Genomic DNA, 27581 nt, shown 5'->3' with positions numbered 1-27581 from the left:
ATAATACAATTGACCGTATTAACTGGGACTTGCAACGATTTCAAGCTACAGTATTTGATTCCTAAGTCAATGTCAGGCAGAGGCTAAATACTTATAGACTTCTCATTTTCTATAGAATCATGGCAATGGCCTAAATTAAGCGAATTCTAAGTGATAATTCTGCAAAGAGAGAAGCAGAGGTTTGCTAGTATTTAGACTTTATTATTGGTGATTACTAATTTCATCTTTGTTAGTCTTGAATCAAATTAGGGACATAATCAGTTGTTTCATTGTTAGTCTAATTTCATATCCATGCCCTCTTAACTTCTCACATGCATATGAGGTCAAATGCACACATACATTTACCACAAAATAAATCAAGTAATAAAATAAAAAATATGCACTCATTTCCATTACTGAAGCGTATTACGGAGTTGGATAGATTTGGGATCAAGTGCTAGCTCCCCTACTTACTGTTTATGTGTTCCTGGGCAAATGATTTAAGCATTTGTGCCTGTTTTGTTGTCTATAAAACTAAAGTAAATAATACTCTACAAAGTTGTTTTGAGTACTTCATGAGACATACACAGTTTCTGGCACATAATAGATATTTGATATACACTGCTTCCTTCCTCTGCTTTGTATTTGGAGGAGGTAGAGATTGGGCATAGTAAATGAATACAGACTTTGAAGGCAGACAAATCAGTTTTGACCCAACGTGTTGCCACATACTAGCTGTGTGTCCTTGGGCAGGTTACTTAACCTAATTTATGAAATCTTAGCTTCTTCAACTGTGAAATATCTCTAGAATTTTAAAGAGCAAATTAGACAACATCTGAAAAACATACAGTAGGCATCTCTGAAATGAGAGTCCTGGGACTTTCAACTCTTGAAAATAGTTCTAATTAGTACTCTGACACATGTAATTTACGAGTTTGAAAATGCATACTGAGATCATACATCTTTTGGACCAAGTGCCTCATTTTCTAGCAGAGGAAGGAGGTCCAGAGAGCTGAAAGCATGTTTCCAGGTCATGTTACTAGTTAGCAGCAAATAAGGACTAGAACGCTCCGGGAACTAGTAGAATAGTGCTTTGCCTACTAAATCTCTAATACTGAAGTTAAATCCATTTGTAAATCCAGCTTCAATATTAGTTGGCAATTAAGGCAATAGAGCTGAAAAAAAAAAAAAAAAAAGAACTCCAAAGAAACCCTCTTTCCCTCTCTGTTTTCCCAAATTTACTTCTAAGAATGAGCCTATAGATGAAATTATTCCCTTGGAGCTAGCTGGCACGGGCTAACCCTATCTTCCTCAGCAGAGCTTGCACGGGGTGGCAGATCCTCTTTTCACTTCCTAGAAGCAAGAAGGGAGCAGGCGCCCAGTTCTCAGGAGGTATTTTCTATTCTCCTCTGACCCCATATGAATATATGGCTCTTTCTTCCCTTTCTTTACAGCATCTCTTCAGCCTCAGCACAGGGGTTGGGAGGTCTACACTGTTTTACATTTAATTCTCTTACTAACATACTACCTCCCAACATTGAAATATAGATTTTTTCCCCTAGTTTGAAAGTCTTGCATAAATAGAAGCTTAATAATTCAATATCTATTAATAAGGATTAACTTGGAGTTTAGTTTAAAAGGTTGAACTAGCTTGGTTAATTATTGCCCAGTGTAGGACAGAATATGTTAAACTGTTTTCAACCTTTCAATAATTTCAGAATTGAAAACAAAGGTGCTTTGGTGTCAAAGACAGATTAGCTATTACTCTGGGGAAGAAGGGAAGTAAAGGGATTATTACGAGTGTGTGTGTGATCCATTGTAATGAATGTTTTAGTTCTGTATGATGGGTGATGTATACATGGGTGTTTTATTTTTTTTCTTTATACCTTTCTGTAAGCCTCAAATGTTTCATTACAAAAATGACTTAAAGAAGGCAAATAATTTGAAAACAGAATTTCCAAATCTTTATAGTAGGAGATCCAATAATGCTACTACTAAATCCCATACTTAAGCCTTTAAGATTTCATTCTCATTTTACTGAAAAACTTTAATAATAATATGCTTATTTTAAAGATTTTATTTTCTTCTTGCTCACCATTTTTGATGCCCTTGATTTCAGGTCTGTGCTAGGTCATATTAGAAAGAGCTTGGTTTTGGCATCAAACGGACTTGAGTCTAAATCTCAGTTGTACAACCTCCAGATTGTGGGGCTTTAAATCACTTGATATTTCTAAGTGTCAGTTTCTTCTCTTATAAAAATAGAATATTATTACATTCAGTAATCTTGGGATTATCACAAAGATTAAATGAAATAAGAAATGGGAACACATTTGCTATAGCATCTGGTATATAGTAGATTTTCAATTAATATCACTTTCCTTATCTTTCCACTTTTCACCACTACCTGAGATCGCAACTCCAAAAAGGTATAAAAAAGAAAGAAAAATGAACCTAAGGAAGGAAGAATGTAGGCATATAGGCAAATATAACAAAAACATTTCATTACTAACAAAGGCTTATGCTAGATCCATACACAGCATCCTTTACTCTGATACTTCTCATCTAATCTCATCATTACTTACTTAAGTACAGGTGTTTTTGTTTTTGTTTTTTTTTCCTTTCAGTTTGTTTTGTTTTTGCCACTGGTCATAGAACCTTCGCAGACAAAATGTGTGGTACTCTAGGGCTTTGATCTCTTTACTCCTTACTTTTTGTAAGACAGATATCCTTATCGAAATACTTTACTTTCAGTGGTGGGTGAGCTTTATGTTCTTAAAGGGTTTCTAGAGCTTTCGGTTGCAACCTTCATAATGGCCATTTCTCTAAGTTAAGAGACTGGGTTCTAGTCCCACCTCTGCCATGTGCTAACGGTTTAACCCACTAAGTATTTACCTTTCTTTGTGTCTACTTTTTCATATGCTAAGTGGATTAAATGATTCTTTGAGCTCTGAAATTGTTATAGTTCTTGATAACTTATTAACATGTAGCAACCTTACAGGAAATTAGGCAACACCAGCTTCAGTGGGAAATACTGACCACATAATTGTGTGTCGTGTATGAAAACTGTCCATGTGCTGGTGGCTTCTTCTGAACTCCAAGAACAGGCTCTGGCACTGCCCTTGTCCAGGGATTGCCAGCTTGGGGTCTTCTCAGGGATTGATGGAGGCATTCCCAAGGGAGCCAGACTTGTCAGGAGGAGTTCAAAGGGAGCAAAAAAGATGAACTCCTCAAAGGAAGAATTTTTCTTTGCATTTCTTCTTAAGGTGGGAGTGTAAAATGGGAGTGGGTATGTTATACTTTTATAGCTCAGTAATTTTTTTTTTTTAAGATGAGGCTACCAGGAGAGAACAGAGAAGAAAAGACGCTCTGAAAAAGGAAAAGATGAGAGTTCTTATGGAAAAATGTGCCTTGGGAAAAATTACAATACTACAGCAAGGAGGTAGGGAAGAAAAACACCTCTCTCCTATATTTTTATCCAGGTAACATCTGGTTTCAGTGAACTGGAGGAAAACACAAGGAGACAGTGGCAGGGGAAGAGCAGCCTGCCGTGGCTCTGTAAGTGTGTGGGATTTACACGCTGACACTAATTGTATTTTACTTCTCTAATCCTTCCTCCTTTTCCTCCTCCTCTCTGTTGTCCTGGGTGTCTGCAGCTGTGCTTGTCAGGTCCCCAAACTGGCTAGCTCCCCACCTCCTCAGGGCACAGGGCGTCTTCCTGATTTGCTGTGCCCTCGAGGTGGAAGCTCAGGTCAGGGCGTAGTTACTGATGGTTACGGTGATGACCATCGCAGTGTTCTAACATAGCTTCAGGCAGGATTTCACAATGAAAACCACCCCACAAAACCCTGAATAGATCTAATGAAACTCTTTCCAAAATTCAAACGATCGTCGCTTATTTTTGAATTAAAGAAAGGTGGACTTATTTTAAAATTCTCTGTAGACTTCCCTTTCCTCTCTTTCCCATCCTATGATCCCTCAGACAAAAGAGGAAGGCCATAATAACTGGTTGCCTTTCCATAGGAGTGCTTTTCAAAGCACTTGGATATCTAGTGTCTTAAGATAACCCGATGAGGTGGGTAGCATTTGTTTCTTTTCATTTTCCCTACAGGAGCAATTCGGCACAGAGATGCCGAATAATTTGCACAGGTTCCTATCTTAATAGAAAATTCAGAGTAGTGCCAAGACTAGAACCAGGAGAAATGCCCACACAAGCATGCCAGGTACTACTTCTAAGCCTCCATCAATGACAGAAATGGTACCTGCAGGTACTGGCAGGAGCGTTCTTGCTGACACGACTCGGACTTCACCATGGCCTGGTCCATGTTCACCGAGGCCTTCTGGTAAACCTCCCGGGCCCGGCTCACGGTGAGCGTGGAGGACCAGGCGCTCTTCTTCAGCAGCGGGGTGTCCAGGCTGACCGGCAGGTTGGCGCAGGTGGAGCACTTGACGTCGTTGTTGCTCCGGGAGGCCTTCACCGCCTGCTCGCTGATGGTGTTGTAGGCCTCCATGAAGTACTGTGAGGCCGAGCGGTCGGGGCACCTGCCCATGGTCATCACGCCCGAGGGGGCGTGGTAGATGCACATGTCACCATCCAGGTTGTCGTCCGAGCTCCACCAGCCCGGGGAGGTGCTGGGCCGGGCCTTGGGCTCCGCGCGCCGCTCCTTGCTCTTGCTGCGTTTGCCATAGCGCGCCGCCTGCGCCTCGTCAGGGCTGGCCTTGCCCCCGTTGACGCTGCCCTTGGACGGCCCCTCCAGGGAGTGCGACTTGGTGAAGAGCTTCTGGACCGAGTGCACCAGGTGGCGGATGCGGCCGGGGCTGTCGCTGCGGTGCTCCACGGCCGTGCGCTTGTACTGCAGAGTGTGATAGCCATCGCGGCTGAGTGGCAGCTGCCGCTCGAACTGGTCCAGCAGGTTGGCGGGGATGCGGTTCGCCTTGGTGGCCAGGGTGCGGGGCACCAGGGCACACTCGTCCTTCAGCTCTTGCTGCGAGGTGTAGTGCCTGCGGGGGAAGGTGCTGCTGGCCAGCGGGTCGCTGAAGGGGCCCACACACTCAGCCTGGAAGGAGTTCCGCTGGGTGTAGTATGGGTGGTCTGCGGGGTGGTGCTCCACTGGGCTCAGCAGGTAGGGCTTGCGGTCGGAGTGGTGCGACAGCGAGTCACAGGCCGAGTCGCAGGTGACCCCGTGGTGATGGCTGCGGCTGCCTGATAGCCCTTTCATTGCTGACCGGAAGCAGCCGCCAGGGTCATGGACACCCGGAAGTCAGGTTCCAGACCCGTCTTGGGCAGGGATCTGGGGGAATGAAGAAAAGGGCAAAGTCATTAATATTTCTCTTGGAAATTAGGTATTGCACTTTACAGGGTCTTGCTTTGTTGCCCAGGCTAGAGTGCAGAGGCGCCATCTCTGCTTCCTGCAGCCTCCACATCCTGGGCTCAAGCCATCCTTCCACACCAGCCTCCCGAGTAGCTAGGACTACAGGCAGGCCCCACCACGCTTGGCTAATTTTTTGTAGAGAGGAGGTCTCACTATATTGCCCAGGCTTGGTCTCGAACTCCTGGGCTCAAGCTATCCTCCCACTTTGGCCTCCCTTAAGTGCTGGGATTACAGGCGTGAGCAACCCTGCAGGCTTGGTATTGATCTTTTGAGGGTGCCATCTGCGACTGTGTTCTTTTTTTGGCAGAACTTAATCAGTGTCCCTAAAACAGCTTGAACGCATTATTGGAAAAGCTCTGTCACCTCTGTGGGGCAGGAAAGCTGACTCCAAAGCCTGTAGGGAGAGAAGGTGGAGGTAAAGCTAGAAAACTAGAAAAAGGAGGCCGGGTGTGGTGGCTCACGCCTGTAATCCCAGCACTTTGGGGGGCCAAGGCGGGCGGATCACCTGAGGTCAGGAGTTTGAGACCAGCCTGGCCAACATGGTGAAACCCTGTCTCTACTAAAAATACAAAAATTAGCTGGGCGTGGTGGTGGGTGCCTGTAATCCCAGCTATTCGGGAGGCTGAGGCAGGAGAATTGCTTGAACCTGGGAGGCGGAGCTTGCAGTGAGCAGAGATGGCACCACTGCACTCCAGCCTGGGGGACAGAGCCAGACTCCATCTCAGAAAAAAAAAAAAAAAAAAAAGAAAAAGAAAACTATATTTAAAAAAAGCCAAATTGTTTTTAAATTATTTGAAACAATAACTCTCCTTCCCTCTATGACCTCAATAACTGGATGTATCGTTCTCTTGCTTCTTGGGTCTTATTCTTTTTTTTCTTTTTCTTTTCTTTTTCTTTTTTTGTGAGATGGAGTTTTTGCTCTGTTGCCCAGGCTGCAGTGCAATGGCACGATCTCGGCTCACTGCAACCTCTCTCTCCCGGGTTCAAGTGATTCCCCTGCCCCAGCCTCCAGAGTAGCTGGGATTACAGGTGCCTGCCACCATGGCTGGCTAATTTTTGTATTTATGAGGTTTCACCATGTTGGTCAGGCTAGTCTCTACATGTTAATTGTTAAAGATAGAACTGGAGAGGGGCTCAGTTCCTCTAGGAAACCTCTGCTGGTTCTCCTAGCAGAGAGAATTAGTTCCTCTCTTGTGTTTCCACCACATCTGAAACTCACTCCCCAGAACCTACAGAGTTGCTTGCTTCAGGATCTCTCTTCCGGCTTATGTTCCTTGCCTCCCAGTCTATTAGTCTCATTATGTACCCCGACCTAGTGTCGATCCAGCCATGTAAGCACACAGTAATAGCACTCCATAAGTGTGAATGAAAATGTGAGTTAAAAAACAAGATGAGCCGGGCGCGGTGGCTCACTCCTGTAATCCCAGCACTTTGGGAGGCCGAGGCAGGTGGATCACGAGGTCAGGAGATCGAGACCATCCTGGCTAACACGGTGAAAACCCGTCTCTACTAAAAATACAAAAAATTAGCCAGGCGTGGTGGCAGGTGCCTGTAGTCCCAGCTACTCGGGAGGCTGAGGCAGGAGAATGGCGTAAACCCCGGAGGCGGAGCTTGCAGTGAGCCGAGATCGTGCCACTGCACTCCAGCCTGGGCAACAGAGCAAGACTCCGTCTCAAAACAAACAAACAAACACTAAGATGAATAATAGAAGCCAATGGCACCTCGTATCTTTAGGATATCTCTGTCTTCTGTTGCATGTTTTCCTTTTTGAATTCTGTAGGAACAACTTCACCACACAAACAATCCCCCCAGGTTACTCAGAGTGGGAAAAAGTAAAGATATGGCAAATAAATCATAAATGTAGAGAAAATCTGCCCAGGTATTTCTGTCAATTGAGGGTCAAGAGCTTTCTCTAAACAAACTGAGAGAACAAGTTAAGCTTGACTAGGCTAATTTGAGGATCATGTATCTCTTCTTCCTAGTTTAAGGTTTCTGGTTGAATATTTATGCACAAGACCAGGCGTGGTGGCTGATGCCTGTAATCCCAGCACTTTGGGAGGCCAAGGTTGGAGAATCGCTTGAGCCCAGGAGTTTGAGACAACCTGGGAAACATAGTGGGACCCAGTCTTAAAAAAAAAAAAAAAAAATTAGCTGGGAGTGGTGGTGCATGCCTGTAGTCCCAGCTACTCAAGTGGGGAGAGGATTGCTTGAGCCCAGGAGGTTGAGGCTGCAGTGAGTTGTGAATGCACCACTATACTTCAGCCTGGGTGACAGAATGAGACCCTGTCTCAAAAAAAAAAAAAAAAGTTAATAGCCGATGGCAAAATGACCAAAGGACGGCCCTTGAAAAGTTCTTGAGGACATGAGTGAAGGACCCCAGACCTAATAGCTCAGCCTCAGGGAAAAGTCACTCGTTCATATCCCATGTAGGGTATCTCAGTCCATTTCCAAGCTTGGATCTTGCGGAGCTTTAGTAACTAACAGAGGCTGCTATTCCATCAGGGCAGAGTATTTTCTCTGGACTCCAAAACAGTGTTAGAGTCAGTGCCTGACCAAGTTCCTTCTGACAGCCTGATTTTCTTTCAAGACTTCCTACAATACAAAAATTGCCATATAAAGAGTCATCTTGGAAAGCCAACGTGACTCTCTAAAATATCACTAATGTCATTTCAGATATTCCTAGAGAGATAGATATGTGGTTTAATTAAGAAACAAAACATATAGTGCTGGGTGCGGTGGCTCACGCCTGTAATCCTAGCACTTTGGGGGGCCGAGGCAGGCGAATCACCTGAAGTCAGGAGTTCAAGACCAGTCTAGCCAACATGGTGAAACCTCGTCTCTACTAAAAATACAAAAATTAGCTGGGCATCGTGGCGGGAGCCTGTAATATCAGCTACTTGGGAGGCTGAAGCAGGAGAATTGCATGAATCCAGGAGGCGGAGGTTGAGGCAAGCCGAGATCGTGCCACTGCACTCCAACCTGGGTGACAGAGCAAGATTCCATCTCAAAACAAACAAATAAACAAAAACAAACAAACATATAAAACACCCACACTGGACCTCATGAAAAAAGATTTTTGAGAGGCCAGGTCTTGTCTATTCCATGAGACATACTGCATCTGGGAGCGCTCATGACAATGTTGGCAATCTCTATCCATGCTTTGTGAAGCTCCTTTCTTCCTCCTGTCTCCCAGTTTCTGGATTGACCATTCAGGAATAATGATGAAAGGTTTTAATCAGTACAGTCACTCAAAATTTGTTAGTCTACTAAATTGTGACGTCCTTAAGGGTAGGGACTATGTTTCACCCACCTAGTATTTGGCAAAGTGCTATCCTAGTGGATAGTGGGAATTAAGTTAGTAGAATATTTACTCAATTACTTAATGCATTAATGCAAAATTTCCCAAAGTGGTTCATAGTGTGATTCAAGTAGCATCTGTTTAATGAAAACATGACTGTGTGGCAAAGGCCAGGCTGGGCAAGGCCAAGGAAAGATGCCCAATAGTTGGGGGGACCATTCCATCAGGGTGACCATTCCAAAGACCAGTCTTCAGAGCAAGGCAGGAAGCAGACTGGTGAACACTCCTTCTGACCTATATACCTTTGACTTCTAACTCTGCAACTCACTGGACAATATCGTACCTTCTGCCGTTCTACCTGTCTGGAAGTAAAGTCTGGGTAGTTTGCCTAACCTGCTGACTACAGGATGCTTAGACAGAGGGCAATCCGCCTGGAAGAGAGAGAGAAACTGACTCTTGAAGGGACAAAAAAGGAATTCAGGACTTATGATACCTGTGGATAAGGAAGAACCGATAGGTAAAAAACGTGTCCACTGGTGACAGACTAATGAAACAGAAAACCTTGGGATTGCTTTGTATGAAGTTATGGTCCTAAAAGTAGGCTGTGGCAAGGAAGAATGTAAGAGGGTTAAGTATGTGTTTTTAGCAAAACTGTGGCACAAACTAACTTAGATGCAAAAATCCATTGCATAAGAAAGTCTCTCTCTACAAATCAGGTTCCACTGAGGACATTTTTGCCTTTCAAATACAGACTTATAAAAAGCAAAAACAAGATTCTATTAGGATTATAGACACATACTAAGTTTTATGATCACATATAGTAGAATCTCAATATATAAAATGATATGGAATAATGTTTCGAACTTTCCTTCTCAAGCAGTTGAGTCTTGGGTAGATATTTTCTGCTAAATAAAATGTGAAACTGGCAAGAGCTGAAAACATGAATTATACATGTTTACTCCAAAATATACAAGATTATTTTAATCAGGTATTCAGTATTTAATTATCTTTAATATGTGAGCAACATTCCATGCAAGATGATGTTACCTGAGGACAAGCAGAGCAAACGAAGAGCTGTTTAAGGCCACTAATGATGATTTAAGTTAAATGATGTAACCAATGATAATTTCTGTAAATTAATCATACACAGTGTGTTTTTTACTAAAATTTAACTGGGCTATTTTCAGCACAGGACAAGCACCTCTATTTTCTTGGAGGGTAACAAATTGCATCCAGAATAAATAAGCTAACATTCCTCCTTCCTTACTTGTATTTGTAAAAGAGATATTGAGATCTTGATTTTTTTTCTCTATGATGTGGGAAAAGAAGGTCATAAAAAATGGCAATAAACATTTCTAAATGCTAAATCTATCTTTCTGGTCAAGGCCAAATAAACAACTTAATACCATGGCCCTTTCTGTAACAAATCTTACACTCTCTTCTATCGTCTTGTCATTTTAAAATGAAAATAGGTCAATTTGTGATTATAAAAGAAAACACATTCTGTGACTTCTTGGTGAGCAAGGGCAAATGATCTAAAATCCTAAGGCCATTGGCAATGGGTAGACAATTGCTGGTGGCACCTACTATGGAGGTCCTGCTCTTCCTTCTCTCATTCTTCATTTTCCTCTTGCCTTACTCTTAAACTCCCTTTCCAGCACATTTATCTCTGTCACTTCTTTTTTCCCCCCTCTCCTAATTAATGTTTATAAGTTGTATCCATGGGCACCACTTGCTGCCACCTGTGGTGTGACCAAGAGCATCATTAGAAAGCTTCCTTGCCTGCTGCTGCAAAGATGACCAAATGCCTACAGTGAATCCCTAGTGCTCAGAGGGCTTATGATATATTGTGAGAGCCATGTCATAAGCCCTTTGGCCACTAGGGATTCAATGTATGCACTTCATGACCTAGCCACAAAAAAACATGAAAAGAGATAAATAACAATTCTCATTCTTCTATGCATTCTTGAAAAAAGAGGATGCTAGCCTCTCAATTAGATTTTAAGTAATGATAACAATTGCTGGAAATAGAGAGGGAAATTGCCTTTCAGGCCTTGTTCTTTGAGCAAGGATGGGGACTGCGGTCAACATGTCTTCATGAGGGTTTCTGTGACTACCAGTGATTAGCTCTAATTTCTTCTTGTTCACTGTGACTTCAACATTCTGTTTTATTGTCCTTCTAAGTTCAATTTTACCATTGTACCATGTCTCCTGATTTTTTTGCTTGGATAATTTGTTGACTCTGTTTGCAGCCATCAGACAAGCTCAGATTGTGAGATGCACAGTTTTTCCAGAGTTCCAACACCTGGAGCAGAATTATCACTGTCCAGATGATGACCAAAACAAGAATAATCCAGCACTGTAAAGGAAAATTTCAAGGTAGGTAATTTATTAGACCCAAGGAAAACACAAACACACCACATATTAGAAGATGCTGACAAAGGGAAATAGTCTTGCAAAGCTGGCAAGTCCTTATTCCATTTTGATTTTTGTGCATGTCTTTATTTGGAGCTGCTTTTCTGGATTTTTCTTTACATGCAGAAATAAGAGCATACTGAAGGCCCTCCTCTGTCTTACCCCATGAGGATGGACAGGCAGGCAATTGTGACTTACTTTAGAAAGAAAGTGGTGGACCCTGCCCAGGAGAACTGGGACACTGTGTTCTTGTTTGAGGAGACATCAGGAAGAGGAAATCTCCATGAATCTTTTCAGGGTCAAGCTGACTTAAAAATTTTTTTTTTTTGAATTTTTGTGGGTACCTAGTCATGTATATATTTCTGGGGTACATGAGATATTTTGATACAGGCATATAATGTTTAATAATCACATCAAGGTAAATGGAATATCCATCACGTCAAATATTTATCCTTTTTGTTACAAACAATCCAATTATACTCTTATAGTTATTTTTAAAAGTGCAATTAGATTATTATTGACTATAGTCACCCTATTATGCTATCAAATACTAGATTTTATCATTCATTCGGACTTGCATCTATTTTTTGTACCCATTAATCATCCCCACTCTCCCACCTTAGCAACACCCCCTTAACTACCCTTCCCAGCCTCTAAATGATCATCCTTCTACTCTCTATCTCTCAAGTCAACTTTTTGGCATCCCTCCACCTGCCTGAAGCTTGTCCATGCCAGGTTATAACATACCACTAAAGAGAAAGAGAAGATTTTCTTGTTGAAAAGTACAAGCAGCCCTGAACAATGACTACATTTTCCATTCTCCCTAGATGTGCCTGGGTGATTATGCTGGCTAATGGAATATAACTGGAAACGGCATGTGTGATTTCTGGAAAACATCTCTAAAGTGAGGGGCATACCCTTCTTTACCCCTTCCCTGGCTGGAATGCAGCTGTGGGGGCTGGGTGAATAGTGATCTTTCCCATGAGGTGGAAGTTACAGTTTGAGGATTAGAGAAACAAAAGATAAAGGTTCTGACCTACAGCGAAGTGCCATATCAGCCCTGGATGTGCACCTCTGCATTTTGTTTAGTTGAGAGAAAAATAGACCTTTATCTTGTTTCCTTATCTTATCAAGTAAAGGAAGGGCCTGCGTTGGCCCCATAGGAAGCCAGAGTCCCATGCTATTGAACCACGTGACAACTTTAGCCAAGGGCTCTGCAGAGGGAGTATGTGTGGAGAGAGGAGACAAAATAGCTCGCGGTTATTTTGCTTTCTGTAATTTTGTGTACTGAACCTTGCATCTGCACCTGTTCCTAAGTGAGACAGGTAGTCAGGGCAAAATCATGAGACCCTTGGTGAAGCTATGTCAGGATGCAGCACTGTATTTGCAGGTGGTGGTAATCCATTAGAGGAATTTAAACAAGACAGTGGCATGGTCACACTTGTACTAAAGAGTTCTCTAGCTGTAGTTAGAGAATACATGTGGGAGTGGGGAGGGGCAAAAAGATCTCAAAGAAGCAATGATTTCTTGCAAGAGCAGTTTATGAGACAAGACTGGAAGAAAAGAAGGAGTATACCAAGAGAGAAGGACAATGTCCTGGCCAGCTACGGCAGTGTCTCCTGATTCAGACCTCCTTGCTCACACACGCATGCTCCAACCACAGTCTGAACACATACATGACATTTTTTTTCAGACAGAACAAAATTAATTTTCCCGTTTACTTATAATAAATCCCAATTCTACAGAGATTGAGAATGATGAATGCCCAACAGGCTGATGATTTTAAATTATTACTTTTTAAAATAAGAAAATGGTTCTTACTACTAAAAAATGAAACCATGGCACTTTTGGGTAAAAGTAAACAGAAAACGGCCGGGGGCAGTGGCTCATGCCTGTGATCCCAGCACTTTGGGAGGCCGAGGTGGGCGGATCATGAGATCAGGAGATCGAGACCATCCTGGCTAACATGGTGAAACCCCGTCTCTACTAAAAATACAAAAAATTAGCCAGGCGTGGTGGCGGGTGCCTGTAGTCCCAGCTACTTGGGAGGCTGAGGCAGGAGAATGGCGTGAACCCGGGAGGCGGAGCTTGCAGTGAACCGAGATCATGCCACTGCACTGCAGCCTGGACAACAGAGTGAGACTCCATCTCAAAAAAAAAAAAAAAAAAAAAAAAAAAAAAAAAAAAGAAGTAAACAGAAAACTTAACAGAGGTGAGAATGTGAGTTAACATTGTCCAAATGCCCGCTGTTTGGATATTTTCTGACCTTTTGAAATTGTACCTGAAGATGATAACTCAACGTCATGTTCTTTCACTTTTCCAGGCTTCCTTACTTGAAGATTTTCATGCGTTGTGTGCTTAAAATTATACAAGTACTATTAGAACACCTTTGAGTAAGCACATTCTGAAATATACCGATTATATTACTCAAAGTACAATGCTGAGCCATTTTATAGATGCAGAATGTATTTTGGCTTTTCATTAACATTAATTGCTGTCCTAATCATCTGCAGTTTGATTTCGTCTGTGAATACCTCTGTCAATCAGTCTGCTCCTACAAATAAATGCCTTCGGAGGCATTTCCTTTTCAAAAGATATGGTATTGTTAAAAAAAAAAAAACCAACGACTCAACTGAAATCTTCTCCAATTTGGTCACAGTAGGCAGCACAATTACAATCACCTGCATCTCCATACAAAGCTTTTAAAAAGTGGTTTCATAACAGTTTTTGAGAATAAAAAGGTGGAAGGTAGTGTTCTTTGAAAAATGATTAATAGGTCATCATTGATATTGGTGGTTGAGCAAAATGTCATAGGATTTAGGAGTGATTTTTATGTGAAGATAATCCAGGCAGTAAACGATAAAATCTCCTAATATTATTTTGGACTGACAGAGTTCAAATATGCCTGTGCTGACTCTATGGGACCTCGGAGATATGCTTCCTATGGAATTGTTCTTATTTGGCTTTTCAGGAGAGGGTTGGTTATCTCGGCTAAATGGACAGATGAATTCCCTTGGGAGCCAGCTAGGAGAATGTGGTTACCTTGACCAGCCATGGACAGTGCCCTTCAGGAGGTGCTGCAGCAGGGGGACAGGGGACACCCCTGTCTTATGGGGGTACAATTGATGGGGGTAGAATATTCACAGAGAAGAGAAAAACCCATCAGCATTTACTCCAAAAAAAGTTGGGAAAAACTTGCAAACTACTGATGAATCTAGGAGAAAGAAGAAATGATGACAGAATAAACCTGTTTAATGGTACCTAAAGACAGCCGTGATGGAAGATGGAAAAACACAAAAACAATGACAATCAAAACAATATGACAATACAACTTGAAAAGGAGCAGTGGAAATAGCCTCTGATGAAACCAAGTTATTTTTGTCTAGATTGCTCATGACTAGCTGAGTAGTCTTGTGAACATGTTCTGGCATATTCTATACAACTTGTTTCACAGCCAGATTTTATATATACATACATGCATATATATATATATTTACCTGAATCAAATTTTCTCTTATAAAGTCTCTTTCTTTAAAAGCTGTTGCTCTTCTTACCAAGTTTGTTGTACAAATCTACTTTCCTTAGTGCTGAGACCCCAAAAGTGCAGACATTAAGCCCTTTTGTGGTAGCTGTTCAGCTGACACCTGCTTTTGGGAATTTCTTCCCTACTCACAGCATCTCCTGGTGACACTGTGGCCAGGACTGTTGAAGGTGATCACCACATTTTCTGAGCTTATGGAAGACTGGATTCAGGGGCATCCATGCAGAGCCTTCACTGAGCTAATGAGATGCTCACTTTGGGAAATCTAGGTGGGGATGTTCCTAGAATCACTGGACTCTGGTAAGCTTCAAGGTCAAGTAAAGGAAGGGCCCACGTCGGCCCCACTGGAAGCCAGAGTTGATGCTATTGAACTGTGGGGCAGCGTTAGCCATGGGCCCTACAGAGGGAGTGTGTGTGGAGGGAAGAGAGGAGCCAGTCCAGAGTCCATGGAACCCCAGCGAAAGAAACAGACAGAAGCTGCCTAATGGCCTTGTAGGTCTAGTCAGGCCTGGCTCCCTGCCCAGAGGGTGAGACTCTGTGGTCATCTGCAGCAGAACCAAGGCAGGCCCACAAAAGCTTACTCATCCAAGTAAAGGGGACCCTCCTGCCCAGTGGGTAAGTGCAAGCATACAGAACCTCCACCACTGTGGTCTACATCCAAGTGGGGCCAATGTGAGTCAGTCTCTGAAGTGGCCCCAACAGAATTGGCTAAGTTATCCTCATACAGCTTTATACCCATTTAAGTATTTATTGGCTTGGATACATTATGCATGCTAATTCAGATTATACATTCACTTTTTGAATACTATCATCAGTGCCTGCATGAGAGAGGGGTGGTCAGATACCATGTAGGAAGTGAGAAGGACAATCTCTGCAATCGGCTGTTTTTGAAACCTTACAGAGTATTTTTCCTTCAGTGAGTTTGGCCTGCCCTGACCTCTGCAATAGTCGCTGTTAATGGGAATTAGATTTGTAATTCCTCAAACACTGCCCCTTCCTTCTGCTTCTGTCTTCCCATCATTTTTAAAGTGCCTTATTCTGACTCTTCACACATCTAGCAATCTGACCCTTTTAACTTTTTTCATTTTGGAACTGGTTTTTATTGTCTTTTAGAATTCTACCCCCAGTCTTAAATTTTAAACAAACAAATCCACATCCAGTCAACTTTCTGAAATATTTTTTGCTGTGATAGAGAAGGAAGTATGATGGCATTCATTGTTTCTGGATTAAAGTATTTTTGTTTGTATTACATTTTATTTTTTTAGGGACAGGGTCTTGCTGTATCACCCAAGGTGGAGTGCATTGGCATAATCATGGCTCACTGCAGACTTGAACTCCTGAGCGCAAGCAATCCTCTCATCTCAGCCTCCCAAAGTGCTGGAATTACAGATGTGCACCACTGCGCCAGCTTCTTTCTGGATTAAGTTTTGGCAGATAAGAGTGTTGGCCTGTAAGTTATCAGCCAAATAGTCTTTGACTGTACTGAGCATGAAGTCAAATCAAATCAATACATATGACTTTAATTCAACAACTATTTATTGAATAGCTATTATTACATGCAGTGCACTGGGCACTGTAGCAAGAATTGAAGATTCTTAATATTACACCTTCAACTTCCTGTCTCATAAGTTTTCTTGTTCCCTTGCTCCCACTTTTCCTGCCCTCTGATGGTTCTCATGATAGTTTATTCCATACACTGTTTCCTCAGCTCTGCCCTCTTCTCCCATTCTATCCATCCCTAGTGGTCTTCACTTCCTCCCTTGCCAGCCTAGGAGAGACAGCAGGTCAAACTTTTTTTGTTAGCCCCCTCAGGTCCCTTGCTCTATGATCCTTCTACCTCACTCACTGTGGACAATATACATCAAGGACTGATGCTACTGTCCTTCTGTCTTTCCACACAGAGGCTGCTGAGTGTCGCTGGGGATGGGACTGGTGCCATGGCAAATTCCCAGTGTCCACTCTTGGCTCTACTCCCAAAGCTGATTAGGAATAGTATCATGGGTCTCCTGGTTCTGTTCCAGCTGTCCTAAGCCCTCAAGTCTACTCCTTATTTCTCATCTAGACTTGGTTGGGAAAACAAAGTAGTAACCAATAAATATCAAGTGAATAAAAATGGAATGGTCTCTGCCTCTAGGAATCATAACTATATACCAGGCACGTGTTGTCCACTTTAAATGCATGATCTCATTTTAATCTCAAACAACCCAATATGGTAGGGACTAGTCTCTGGATAAGAAAACAGACTTTTAAAGAGGAAATAACTTGTCTGAGATAATATATTTAGTAATTTTTTAATTTTTTTTTTAGAGATAAGATCTCACTCTGATGCCCAGGATTATAGCTCACTGTAACCTGGAACTCGTGGGCTTAAGGAATCCTCCTGCACAGCTAGGACTACAGGAATGTGCCACCATGCCTGGACAATTTTTTTCATTTTTTTGTAGAGATGGGGGGTCTCACTATGCTGCCCAGGCTGGTCTCGAGCTCCTGGCCTCAAGCAGTACTCCTACTTCAGCCTCCCAAGGTGCTGGGATTACCTGCATGAGCCACCGTATCCAGCCATGGTTACTAAATTTTGAACACAGCATGTTCTTAATCACTAGGCCATAATGACTGTTCTTATCACCTCTAAAACACACACACACACACACACACACACACACACACACACACACACACACAGTCTTTCATACTGCTAAGAGTATCATTTGTAATATGACCTTTGTTACCTGATTAAGCCATTCTTTCACTTTAAATTCTTCTCAGACCCTCTACACTTTTTCAATATAATCTAAGCCTTTGAATGTGACTCAAGGTGGGAGGTTCCCTGACCCGGCGTCCATCTGCCAGACAGCCCTGTCTCCCCACCCCATACCCCACACAGCTCAGCTCCAGTGACACTGGGCTCCTTGTATTCTTCCCCACATGCCACATTCCCCATTGACTCTGTGTTTCATGCTCTCTAAAATACTCACTTCCATTCTCTATACAAATTCTTATTCCTTCTTGAAGAGTAGGTACAAATATAGCCTCCTTCTTAAAATATTCCCTGACTAAAGGAATCATGGAGATGATAGGCTTCATCTAATTTACGATCTAGTTGAGAAAATAAATCACATAAACGTGAACAATAAGCAAACAATACAAGTCAGAATCTAATCAAGTGCTAGATTGTATGGTACATGTCACATATATAATGCACCAAGTAAAAGCCTTTGGAAAAAAGAAGTCTGGAAGATGCAACAGTTAAGGAGTGTGAAAACATCTCAATTTAGGAGGTGTAGCTGGCTCAGAGCAGCACATTCTTCAAAGACAAGGTTTTTAGGACAGTGTGCAATTCCTGTTCCATATTTTGTTCAAATCTAACCACTTCCTTTCTCCTCTGGCTTTTTATATATATAAAAAATTATAAATATATATAAATATATATATTTATATATATAATTTTTTATAGGTTTAGGGGATACAAGTGCAGTTTTGTTACATTGTGTAGAAGTAAAGGTTGGGCTTTTAGTGTAGCCATCCCCCGAAAAGTGTACATTGTACCTATTAAGTAATTTCTCATCCCTCACCACCCTCCCATGCTTCTGAGTCTCCAATGTCTATTATTCCATTCTTTATGTCCATGTGTACACATTATTTATCTCCTAAGGGAGAACATGTGGTATTTAACTTTCTTTTTCTGAGTTATTTCACTTAAGATAATGGCCTCCAGATCCATCTATGTTGCTGCAAAAGACATGGCTTCACTCATTTTTATGGCTAAGCAGTATGCCATGGTGTATATATACCACATTTAAAAATGCAATCATTGGCCGGGTGTGGTGGCTCATGCCTGTAATTCCAGCGCTTTGGGAGGCTGAGGCGGGTGGATCACCTGAGGTCAGGAGTTCGAGACCAGCCTGGCCAAAATGGTGAAATCCCCTTTCTACTAAAAAAATACAAAAATTAGCTGGGCCTGGTGATGGGTGCTTGTAATTCCAGCTACTCAGGAGGCTGAGGTAGGAGAATCGCTTGAACCTGGGAGGTGGAGGTTGCAGTGAGCCGAGATTGCACCACTGCACTCCAGCCTGGGCGACAAGAGCAAAACTCAATCTCAAAATAATAATAATAATAATAATAATAATAATAATTATAAGAACAATTCAATCATCTATTGGTGAACACAGGTTGACTCCATGACTTTGCAATTCTGAATAGTGCTGCAATAAACATGAGTGCAGGTATCTTTTTCTTTAGGTAGACACCCAGTAGTGGGATTGCTGGATCAAATGGTAGTTCTACTTTTAGTACTTTGAGAACTCTCCATATGTTTTTCATAGAGGTTATACTAATTTACATTCCCACCAAAAGTGTATAGACATTTTCTCATTTCTCCATATCCTTGCCAACATCTGTTATTTTTTGATTTTTTAATGATAGCCATTTTGACTGGTGTAAGATGGTATCTCCTTGTGGTTTTAATTTGCATTTTTAATTTGCATTTTTCTGATGATTAGTGATGTTGAGCATTCTTTCATATGTTTATTGGCTACTTATATGTCTTCTTTTGAAAAATATCTGTTCATGTCCTTTGCTCACTCTTTAATGGGGTTATTTGGTTTTTGAAATTGTTGAGTTGCTTGAGTTCCTTGTATATTCTGGTTATTAGTCCTTTGTCAGTTGCATAATTTGCAAATATTTCCTCCCATTCTGTAAGCGGTCTGAGTATTTCTTTTGCTGTACAGAAGCTTTTTAATTTAATTGAAATCCCATTTGTTTATTTTTTGTTTTTGTTGCATTTATGTCTTTGAGGTCTTAGTCATGAATTCTTCGCCTAGGCCAACATCCAGAAGTTTTTCTTAGATTTTCTTCTAGAATTTTTATTCTCTCAGGTCTAACATGTAAGCCTTTAAGCCATCTTGAGTTAATTTTTGTATACAGTGAGAAATAGGGGTCTAGTTTTCATTCTGCACATGACTATCCAATTTTCTTAGCACCATTTATGGAATAGGGTATCCTTTCCCCAGTGTATGTTTTTGTTTACTTTGTCAAAGATCAGTCGTTTCTGGGTTTTGTTTTTTGTTCCACTGATCTATTTTTATGCTAGTATCTTGCTATTTTGGTTACTATAGCCTTGTAGTATAATTTGAAGTCGGGTAATATGATGCCTGTAGCTTTGTTCTTTTTGCTTAGTATTGCTTTGGCAGTTTAGGCTCTTTTTTGATTCTATATGAATTTTCAGATTAAAAATATGGAATGCTTCATGAATTTGCATGTCATCCTTGTGCAGGGGCCATGCTAATCTCTGTGTCATTCCCAGTTTAGCATATGTGTTGCTGAAGTGAGTACTCCTCTTACTTTTTCAAGGCCTTCCATTTCTACCTCTGATATGATCTTTGATGATACTATTCAGATGTTGGCCAGATTGTCTGAGAGCTACAGAGTTGACCTCCTTGTTTGTCCCTTTCAACTGCTCTTAGATGTTAAGCCACTAGCTTATGTAAGGGAACTATACGAAATAGGCATTTATACTTGCTATGGTTTTTACTGTCGAGATGTTGCCTGTCTCAGCAAAGAGTGCAGTGCCATGTGGTAAATTCCTCTCAGGTGTCAGTATTAACAAAACTGTGTGCTTAACAGCTGCCTTTAATCGTGCAGGTGCTATTACTCTTGTAAGATGAGTATGTTTCCACTTCGAGCAGTGCGTGCTCCACCAGCTTGAATACCAGGAAGGTTATCGGGAAAAGCTATGGCAAAATCATGATGGTTTTAGTACTTTTCCATTTTTATCCTACTATCATTGTATTTCCCTTGGGTGTTTATTACACACACACACACACACACACACACACACATCATCATCATCATCATCATCTCATAAACCACTTTAATCTCTCGTGGAAACAAATTGTAGTAGAGGTAGCAAATCTACATCCAGATACCTCTGTATTATGTAAAATATGTCAATATGCTTTTTCCCTCACTTGATATCATCCATTGACTGTAACAATGGTTCTCAAACTCGAGTTTGCATCAGAATCAGCTGGATGTCCCAACGCATAGATGCATTCGATAAATGTTAGCCAAATAAATACATGAATGGGAATTTTCCTGCTCGGTAAACAAGATATTTTCATGGGAAAAGTGTGACAATTTATAAGTAAAATGACTATTTTTGTACTGGGAATAACGCATTGTTGGTGCCAGCACCGTACAGAGCGGAGCCACTGTGCTGATGGGGAAGTATTGGACCAGCAGTTAATGAAGACTGCTAAAGCCTGCTTTGCTGTTTCATCCGCAGCACACAGGCCGCATCTGTCCTGGGGCTCATTTGTCCTTCTTCAACCTCCTCCACAGTTAGAGGCTCCTGAACTACAATGGCAATGATCGAAGAAACTGTTGTTGAAAAGTCCACGCCAAATTCTCGGTATGTCACTGAAGACAAGGACATTTTGGGTAGAACCTGGCTGCTAATCCACTCTTGTCAGGAGGGAAGATTTTTTCTCTTTCTGTAGTGAGCAACAAGGCCACTCGGTAAGCTACAGAATTATCTAACTAGTATTTTTGAATCTAGAAAAAATACAAGCTTTGCTTTATTAATGGGCTTATTACATGTATGTGCTGAAAACTTGATATATGCTCCTTCTCATGCTTGCAAGTGTGACATGGTTTCTTCCCTTTTCACAGATGAAGAAACTGAGGTTCATGGAAGTTAAATAACTTGCCCACAGGGCACAACTAGTAGGCAGCTAAGCTAGGACTTCAACTGAGGTCTGTAAGACTTAAAGCACATGCTATTCCTGCTCCTCAATAGCTTTCCTGCTAAGCACCAAGAGACGCTAGGCTGCCAGGAACATCACAGCAGAGACCACCGTCAATCAATGCATCTCCACCGTCTTTTAGACTTTCTTTTGAAGAAAGATTTAGCTGCTAAAAGAAAAGATGAATATACAAAAAGGATAATACTACCATATTTCATCATATTGTCTCGTTTTAATACAAGAAGACTCATCCAGCTTAAACATTTGATGTTTAAGAAGCTAACCAGCAAGCTGCCCTCTGGGAATGCATACCATCAGGTATGGATCAGTGGCCCTGAGATCATGTTCATAACTCAGCAGCTTTGTACAAGCTGTCAAGACTCAGAACATGGTACCCCAAAGTATGGCACCTTGGTGTGCTGAGTACTGTGGACTGAAGGACATCGGAAATGTCTCAGAAGCTATGTCTCTTTGACCTTCTCCCAACCTCCTGTCTCCTACCTGTCTTTCTCCCATGAAGTGAGTCATGGCAATCATAATTCCTCTTTCCCAAGGTGTGTCACAGAAACTAGAACCCCTCTCCTCCAAGGGAAGCCGTGAAACCTAGAAAGGTCACTCTCTGCCTTCCCCCTTCTCCCTTGAAGACCCTCATTCCAGAGGGGCCCTGCCCCATATTCAGGAGGGTTACACAAAGAGGTTAAGAAGAATTTGAACATTCAGGCCTTGCTGGGTTCCCCGCTCAGTCTATCAGCATTAGATCACATCCTTTAGTCCATCACATTTCTACACCGCTGTCCATTCTTCATCAAACCGAAGAATAAAAAAAGTTTTCCCTGGGTCTTTGGATCTTCATTTCTGAGGAGTCCCATGTTACATAAAACTTTGATTACCTTCATTATGCTTTTCTCTTGTTAACCTGTCTTTTGTTATAGGAGTGACCGTTATGATAGGTGAGGAAAGATATCACACATTTCTGCCCCTACAAAGCCAAAAATGTTGGCCGAGGAATGCTGCTAAGCTCAAGGCCGTAGCTACTCACAAGTTTTTCTCTCCACTACCAAGACCTGTAGATACAATGTGAATAATTTTAACCTTGATATAGAAGGGAGCCAATGCAGAAAATAACTTCTCAGTTATCCACAAAAGCTAGTAAAAGAGCTAACATTCATGTATTTTTTTCCCCCAACAAATATTTATTCAACATCTACTAAATGACAGGTACAGTTCTAGGAACAGGGGTCCAGTAATGAACACAATTCCAAAAGTCCATGGCTTCATGACAATTATATTCTTGTGTTGGGAGACAGACAATAAACAAATACATTGTGTATAAAATGTTGATGATGGTATCATGTCTTAGGTGATGACATATTAACTGCCTTCTGTAAGCAATCTTTTATAAACTCTTTGCTGACTTGGAGGCACTGAAAGTTTTACAAAAACATTGGCTTATTTATTAAAGAGGAAGTATAGTAAAATTTGCACTCATTACAGGTTGAGTACCCCTTATCCAAAATGCCTGGGACCCAGAAGTGTTTCGAATTTCTGATTTTTTTCATGTTTTGGAACATCTGCAATTTACTTTATTTACTGGTTGAGCATCCCAAATCTGAAGTGCCAAAATCCAAAATGCTCCACTGAGAATTTCCTTTGAGTTTCATGTTGGTGCTCAAAAAGCTTTGGATTCTACAGCATTTTTGATTTTGGATTTTTGTATTTGAGATGCTTGACCAGCAATATGTTCCAGAAAATATTAGAAAAATGGATATGTCTCTGTGGTAAACCCTGTCCTAGGCATCTTATATGTATTATCCCACTTAATTATCACAGCAGCCCTATGAAGCAGGTACTCTTATTATCTTCATTTCCCAGAGGAGGAAAATGAGGTATGGGAAAGTTAAATAATTTACTTGTAGTTAATCCAGGAAGTCAGACTCCAGAGCTCACAGTTTAGGCACCACTACACTGTCAATGACAAATGTTACCTTTTGTCACTCAACACAGTGATGGGATGTTACCAAGGTTGCAGCATATGGCTGCATAAATTGCATACAGCACAGCTGGGGATGGGGGTGGCAAGCTGACCTTGTGTGGTGCAGCAAATCTGTTGCTTTGCTATCACTGATGTGCAGTTAGGCAATGTCCTTTAACTTGAATATACCTTAACATAAGCATAATAAGAAGACACCAGAGAAAAATCACGCTTTCCAACATGAACTAGAAATAAAGTTATTCATCTATTATTATTATTATTCTCCAATAAGACAATAATTGAAACCATGGAAGCCATATATATTCCAGAGACATGTACATAGGCTGACTATATACATCATCTACACTTTAGATAGGCCATTTAAAGTAAAGTAAAGTAAAGGATTCTAGCAATTTGGAGGAAATGATGAACTTCTCCATACAAAATGCTCACACCTCTCAGCTTAACCTGCAGCTTTCAATTTCTGTATGGCCACTTCTCACCATCTGCTTATGTTGGCACAGGGTGGGAGGCAATTCACTTCATTCAGGGAGGCATCCTACACTACACTTATGAGCAAAGACCTGCAAGTCAAGTGAAAGATATAAGGAGGGGGAAATGAGCCCACAATAAACACTTCACTGGGTGGCATCCTATGGGCAGTCTGCATTGACAGGTGTTTGTCTAGCAACCTCCGCCCATGGCAGCTTTTCCTCTGACTGCTGAAGGGGTTTGCTTCCTTTACCCAAATCTGTGTCAGGAAAAAACTGCACTGAAGTATGGTTATAAGTTTCATCTCCCAGACAAATAAACAAGCAGCCTATATTCCAGCAGACCAGATCTGAGTATGATCAACTGGCGCTGGCAAGAGTGCCTGTGGCCAGAATGAGTGGTACCTGTGTAAGTCAGAGAAGTGGCTTTGGGCAACAGCAAGAATGTTAAAAGGATGTTGCTTGCAGGAAAATCATTAATTTCATATTTGAGGAAACCTTTTGGATGTTTACTTAGGGAATGAGATTCAAAATTCGGGCTGCTATTGCTTTCTTATTCTCCTTACACTCTGTATCCAGGTTTGGTCCAATTTCAGAAAATGTCCTTCCCATTGCTTTGAATTTCTGTCTAGTTTCCTTCTACCATAGCATCTTTAACCAGAAGGAAGCCATCTTCTCTTACTGTCCCACTTTCCGCCAGTGTGAGCTTAGAAATGTATTGTTCTTTTTCTCCCTCTCCCTCTGTTTTTCTCCTCTGGGGAAGCTTGTTAGGAAAAATCAGCGCTATAAATTGCAAGTTTTCCTGCTAAGATCCTTGGCGTATAGCTGGCTGCTACTTCACCTTTTTAAAAACATGATCAACATCCTGTGTCCTGTTAGAATTAGGTAACTTAAACTTTTTATCAAGGTTGATTTTTGTTTAGACCCTGGGAATGGCTCTGCATCATGGCATATATGCAAAAACAAAAAACAAAAAACAAAACCAAAAACAAACAAACAAAAATTCCTGAAGAAATAAATTGTGGAGACAAATGTTTATAAGTACAAATATGAACTCTGCAAAAAGGATTGGAATCCAGTGGCAGGTAGATAAGCTGTAAGACTGGACCCATAAGTAATGGAGGACTGTACCGAAGAAATGTACTCTGTACCCCAAAGCTTATAAAATAATTGAACAGGGGATGTGGAAAGGGAATCTGATATTGGCAACACAGCGTGTCTCTCCTGTGAGTTACTGGAAGTTTGAGGTAACTGATGACAATTCTGTCTGCCCCGATACCGACATTGTTGTTTCTCATCAGCTCCCTCCTCAGGACCCCCGACTATCTCTCCACTTTCCAGCACAGATGTCTGTATTTCTGGGCACCAGGCCCTTTGGAAATAACACTTTAGCACCTTTTAAACATTTGCTTCACTACTGAGTAGTTATTTGCACATTATTCTGTCTTCCCTCCTAACGAGAATTCTTTAACAGTCAGACTTGTTTGCTCAGCAACTACCCCAATGCCAGGCACAGAGTGAGCGCTCAGTAAACCCTGAATGAATAAAAGAAAAGGAGTGGAAGAAAGCCTATCAGCTTGTGGGCTCACTTTTGTATCTCATAAATAAATGGATACTCCAAGACTTGTAAAAGAGGAACATTATGCCCTTGGGATGCAGGAGGAATCACACATGATTGTGTTAGAGTAGATTGGGTTGGTTAGAGGACAAAAAGAATTTGGCCTCAGAAAGCTATTTTCTTCAATGTGGGAGTTTGATGTAACAGAATCCCGCCTTTGGATATTCCTTATTTGGTTTCGGGTACTGATAACAAAAAGGACAAGGAGAAAGATATTTAGAAATGGTTTACAAGATATTCTGTCCAAGCCACCTCGCCTCTCCCATCTCCCCCTCGACCTCATTATTTTCCTTCCTCCAGGATGATCTTTCTAACTTCCAAATCTGATCATGTCCCTTCCCTGCACAAAACGGTCTCTATTCCCTTCAAAATGATGACTAGGACCCTTGCGCAGCTTGACAGCCCCTCGTGATCTTGCTGTGAACGCCCTCCACCCTCATCCCTACTCCCTTCTGCTGCTCCCTCAAACCTGGGCTGCAACCACCAAACGACTTGAAGTTTTCCTTACCCACCCTGGCTCCCTGTTCTTTACGACTCTGAGGATGGTGCTTACGTCCTCCACTTGAGCAATGCCCTTCCCTGCCTACACAGCTCCTACTCATCCTTCAAAATTTAACTGCTCCTCTGCCCACCATCTCTCATTCACTTTTCACACTGAGCTCTGTCCAAATCTAGTAAGGCTCTGCAATTGTCTCCTACACTCATTTCCTTCCTTCTCATCCTCTCTTCTCCCACTGTGGGGTGACCACAGTTACACGTAAGGACAATACACTTTCTGCTTTACACCCAGTCCACTGTTTGTCAATAACAAGCTTTATAATCTCCCAAAACTATAAAAGCTGAACCACATGAAGGAACCCTGGAGCTGGTTCCCTAGGGATGTTGGCCACCATGCTGCTGGCTGTGAGACATGTGATTGCTCACCTATGTCAGCACATAGATATGGTGAGGGAGAAGGATCTGACACCTGACCCACAGTCCCCTACATCCTCATGGGTGGCAATATTTTACCACCTACATGGGGTATTTTCACTTTACTTTAACATTTCTGCTTAGTCTAAGAAATCTCCCCCTCCTTAATTGTGTTTTTCAGAAAACCAAATGGGTTATTACATTAGTTCTGAGCAATGAGAGGGAAGCAATCCATACATATGGAGTGGCAATTAAATTAAACCCTAGAATTAGGATATAATTCCCAAGTGATAATGAGCTGAAGGAGAAGTCTAATAGGAATGCCTCAACCTCTCAGTTGGCCAACAGACCCCTAAGGTGTCCGTGGTACTCTGAGATTTTTCTTCTCACACTTTGCAACATTCATTTGTGGGCTTGTCTTTCCGCTCCACCAAGCTCTCAGAGAATAAAGTGAGGTGCATGTCTGCCTTCCCACTTCCCAGCACAGTAGCTGCCTAGAGCACAGAACCTCAATACCAGCATTGAATTTCACAGTGAGAAAGTTATTTCCATTTCCATTCTCTTTTAATCCTTTTAGTTCAGGCAGAGCAGAAAAAATTGATTGTGTATTTTGAACACCCCTTAACATTTGTTTTTCCTCCCTCTTAAGCAGGCTTCAGTGGGCACAGTATCTACCTGGAAATGAGTAACTTGCTTTGTTTTCCTTGTTCTTTTTTTAAGGTTAATTTTATCCCAAATGGCAAGGCAAATGGAAGTAATATCGAGTTGCTTTTAACAAATGTATTCAAATAAAACTAAGTCTATTTGTGGAAAACTATTAAGTTAAAATACAACATCAGTAGAAATGGACCTGGCCAAAATCATGATGATGCTATATAAAGGATGGATGTTTAGAAAACACTGGCATACAGTAGGTGCTCAATAAATGTTCATTTGATGGATAAATGAATCTCTCTTCCATCTTCTCTCTTCTTTCAATTTCTATAAGTTTCACAATAGATCTGGCTTGGCCTCAAATTTGTATTACTGTACTTGTCTCATATTCTGAGCTATAGTACTGTATCTGCTTTCTGCTCGGCCCCCACCGTGCATTAGCATGACCTACTCATAAATGTGCCATGTTTCTTTTAGTTTAGCTTTAAAGACTAAAACTAAAAGACATTTTAGTTTTAGTCAGACATTCAAAGTCCTCCAGAAGCTGGCTCCAATCTATCTTTCCATGTGTATCAGCCCAAGTTCTCCT

General features: G+C 41.6%; 1 protein-coding gene, 1 long non-coding RNA gene and 1 other non-coding gene across 14 annotated transcripts in view; 1 reads left to right on the top strand and 2 right to left on the bottom strand.

The window, feature by feature from the left end:
- DLGAP1 (DLG associated protein 1) overlaps window positions 1-27581 on the bottom strand; it is a 964206-nt gene that overhangs the window by 382281 nt on the left and 554344 nt on the right. For all 10 annotated transcript variants that reach the window (XM_016933374.4, XM_016933378.4, XM_016933377.4 and 7 more), the window contains one exon: window positions 4239-5267. In XM_016933374.4, coding sequence (XP_016788863.3) covers window positions 4239-5195 — 957 coding nt within the window. In that variant the 5' untranslated portion in view covers window positions 5196-5267. The remainder of the gene's footprint in view (window positions 1-4238; window positions 5268-27581) is intronic.
- On the top strand, window positions 1036-22183 carry LOC104003086 (uncharacterized). Of its 3 annotated transcripts, none has more exons than XR_010152041.1 (7): window positions 1036-1371; window positions 3308-3418; window positions 10899-11025; window positions 11889-11965; window positions 15868-16052; window positions 20942-21118; window positions 21272-22183. It is a non-coding gene; the product is annotated as an uncharacterized LOC104003086 (long non-coding RNA). The 3 variants fall into 3 exon arrangements; XR_010152040.1 differs by having other exon boundaries at window positions 1037-1371; window positions 20886-21118; XR_675610.4 differs by lacking the exon at window positions 11889-11965 and having other exon boundaries at window positions 1038-1371; window positions 20886-21118.
- Window positions 19830-19933, bottom strand: LOC112206344 (U6 spliceosomal RNA). The gene has a single exon (XR_002940567.3). It is a non-coding gene; the product is annotated as a U6 spliceosomal RNA (small nuclear RNA).

Source organism: Pan troglodytes, chromosome 17 (genome assembly GCF_028858775.2).
Source record: "Pan troglodytes isolate AG18354 chromosome 17, NHGRI_mPanTro3-v2.0_pri, whole genome shotgun sequence".
In the NCBI taxonomy this organism is placed as follows: Eukaryota; Metazoa; Chordata; class Mammalia; order Primates; family Hominidae; genus Pan; species Pan troglodytes.
Note: the sequence above shows the minus strand (reverse complement) of the source record. Positions and strands in the feature narration are given on the sequence as shown.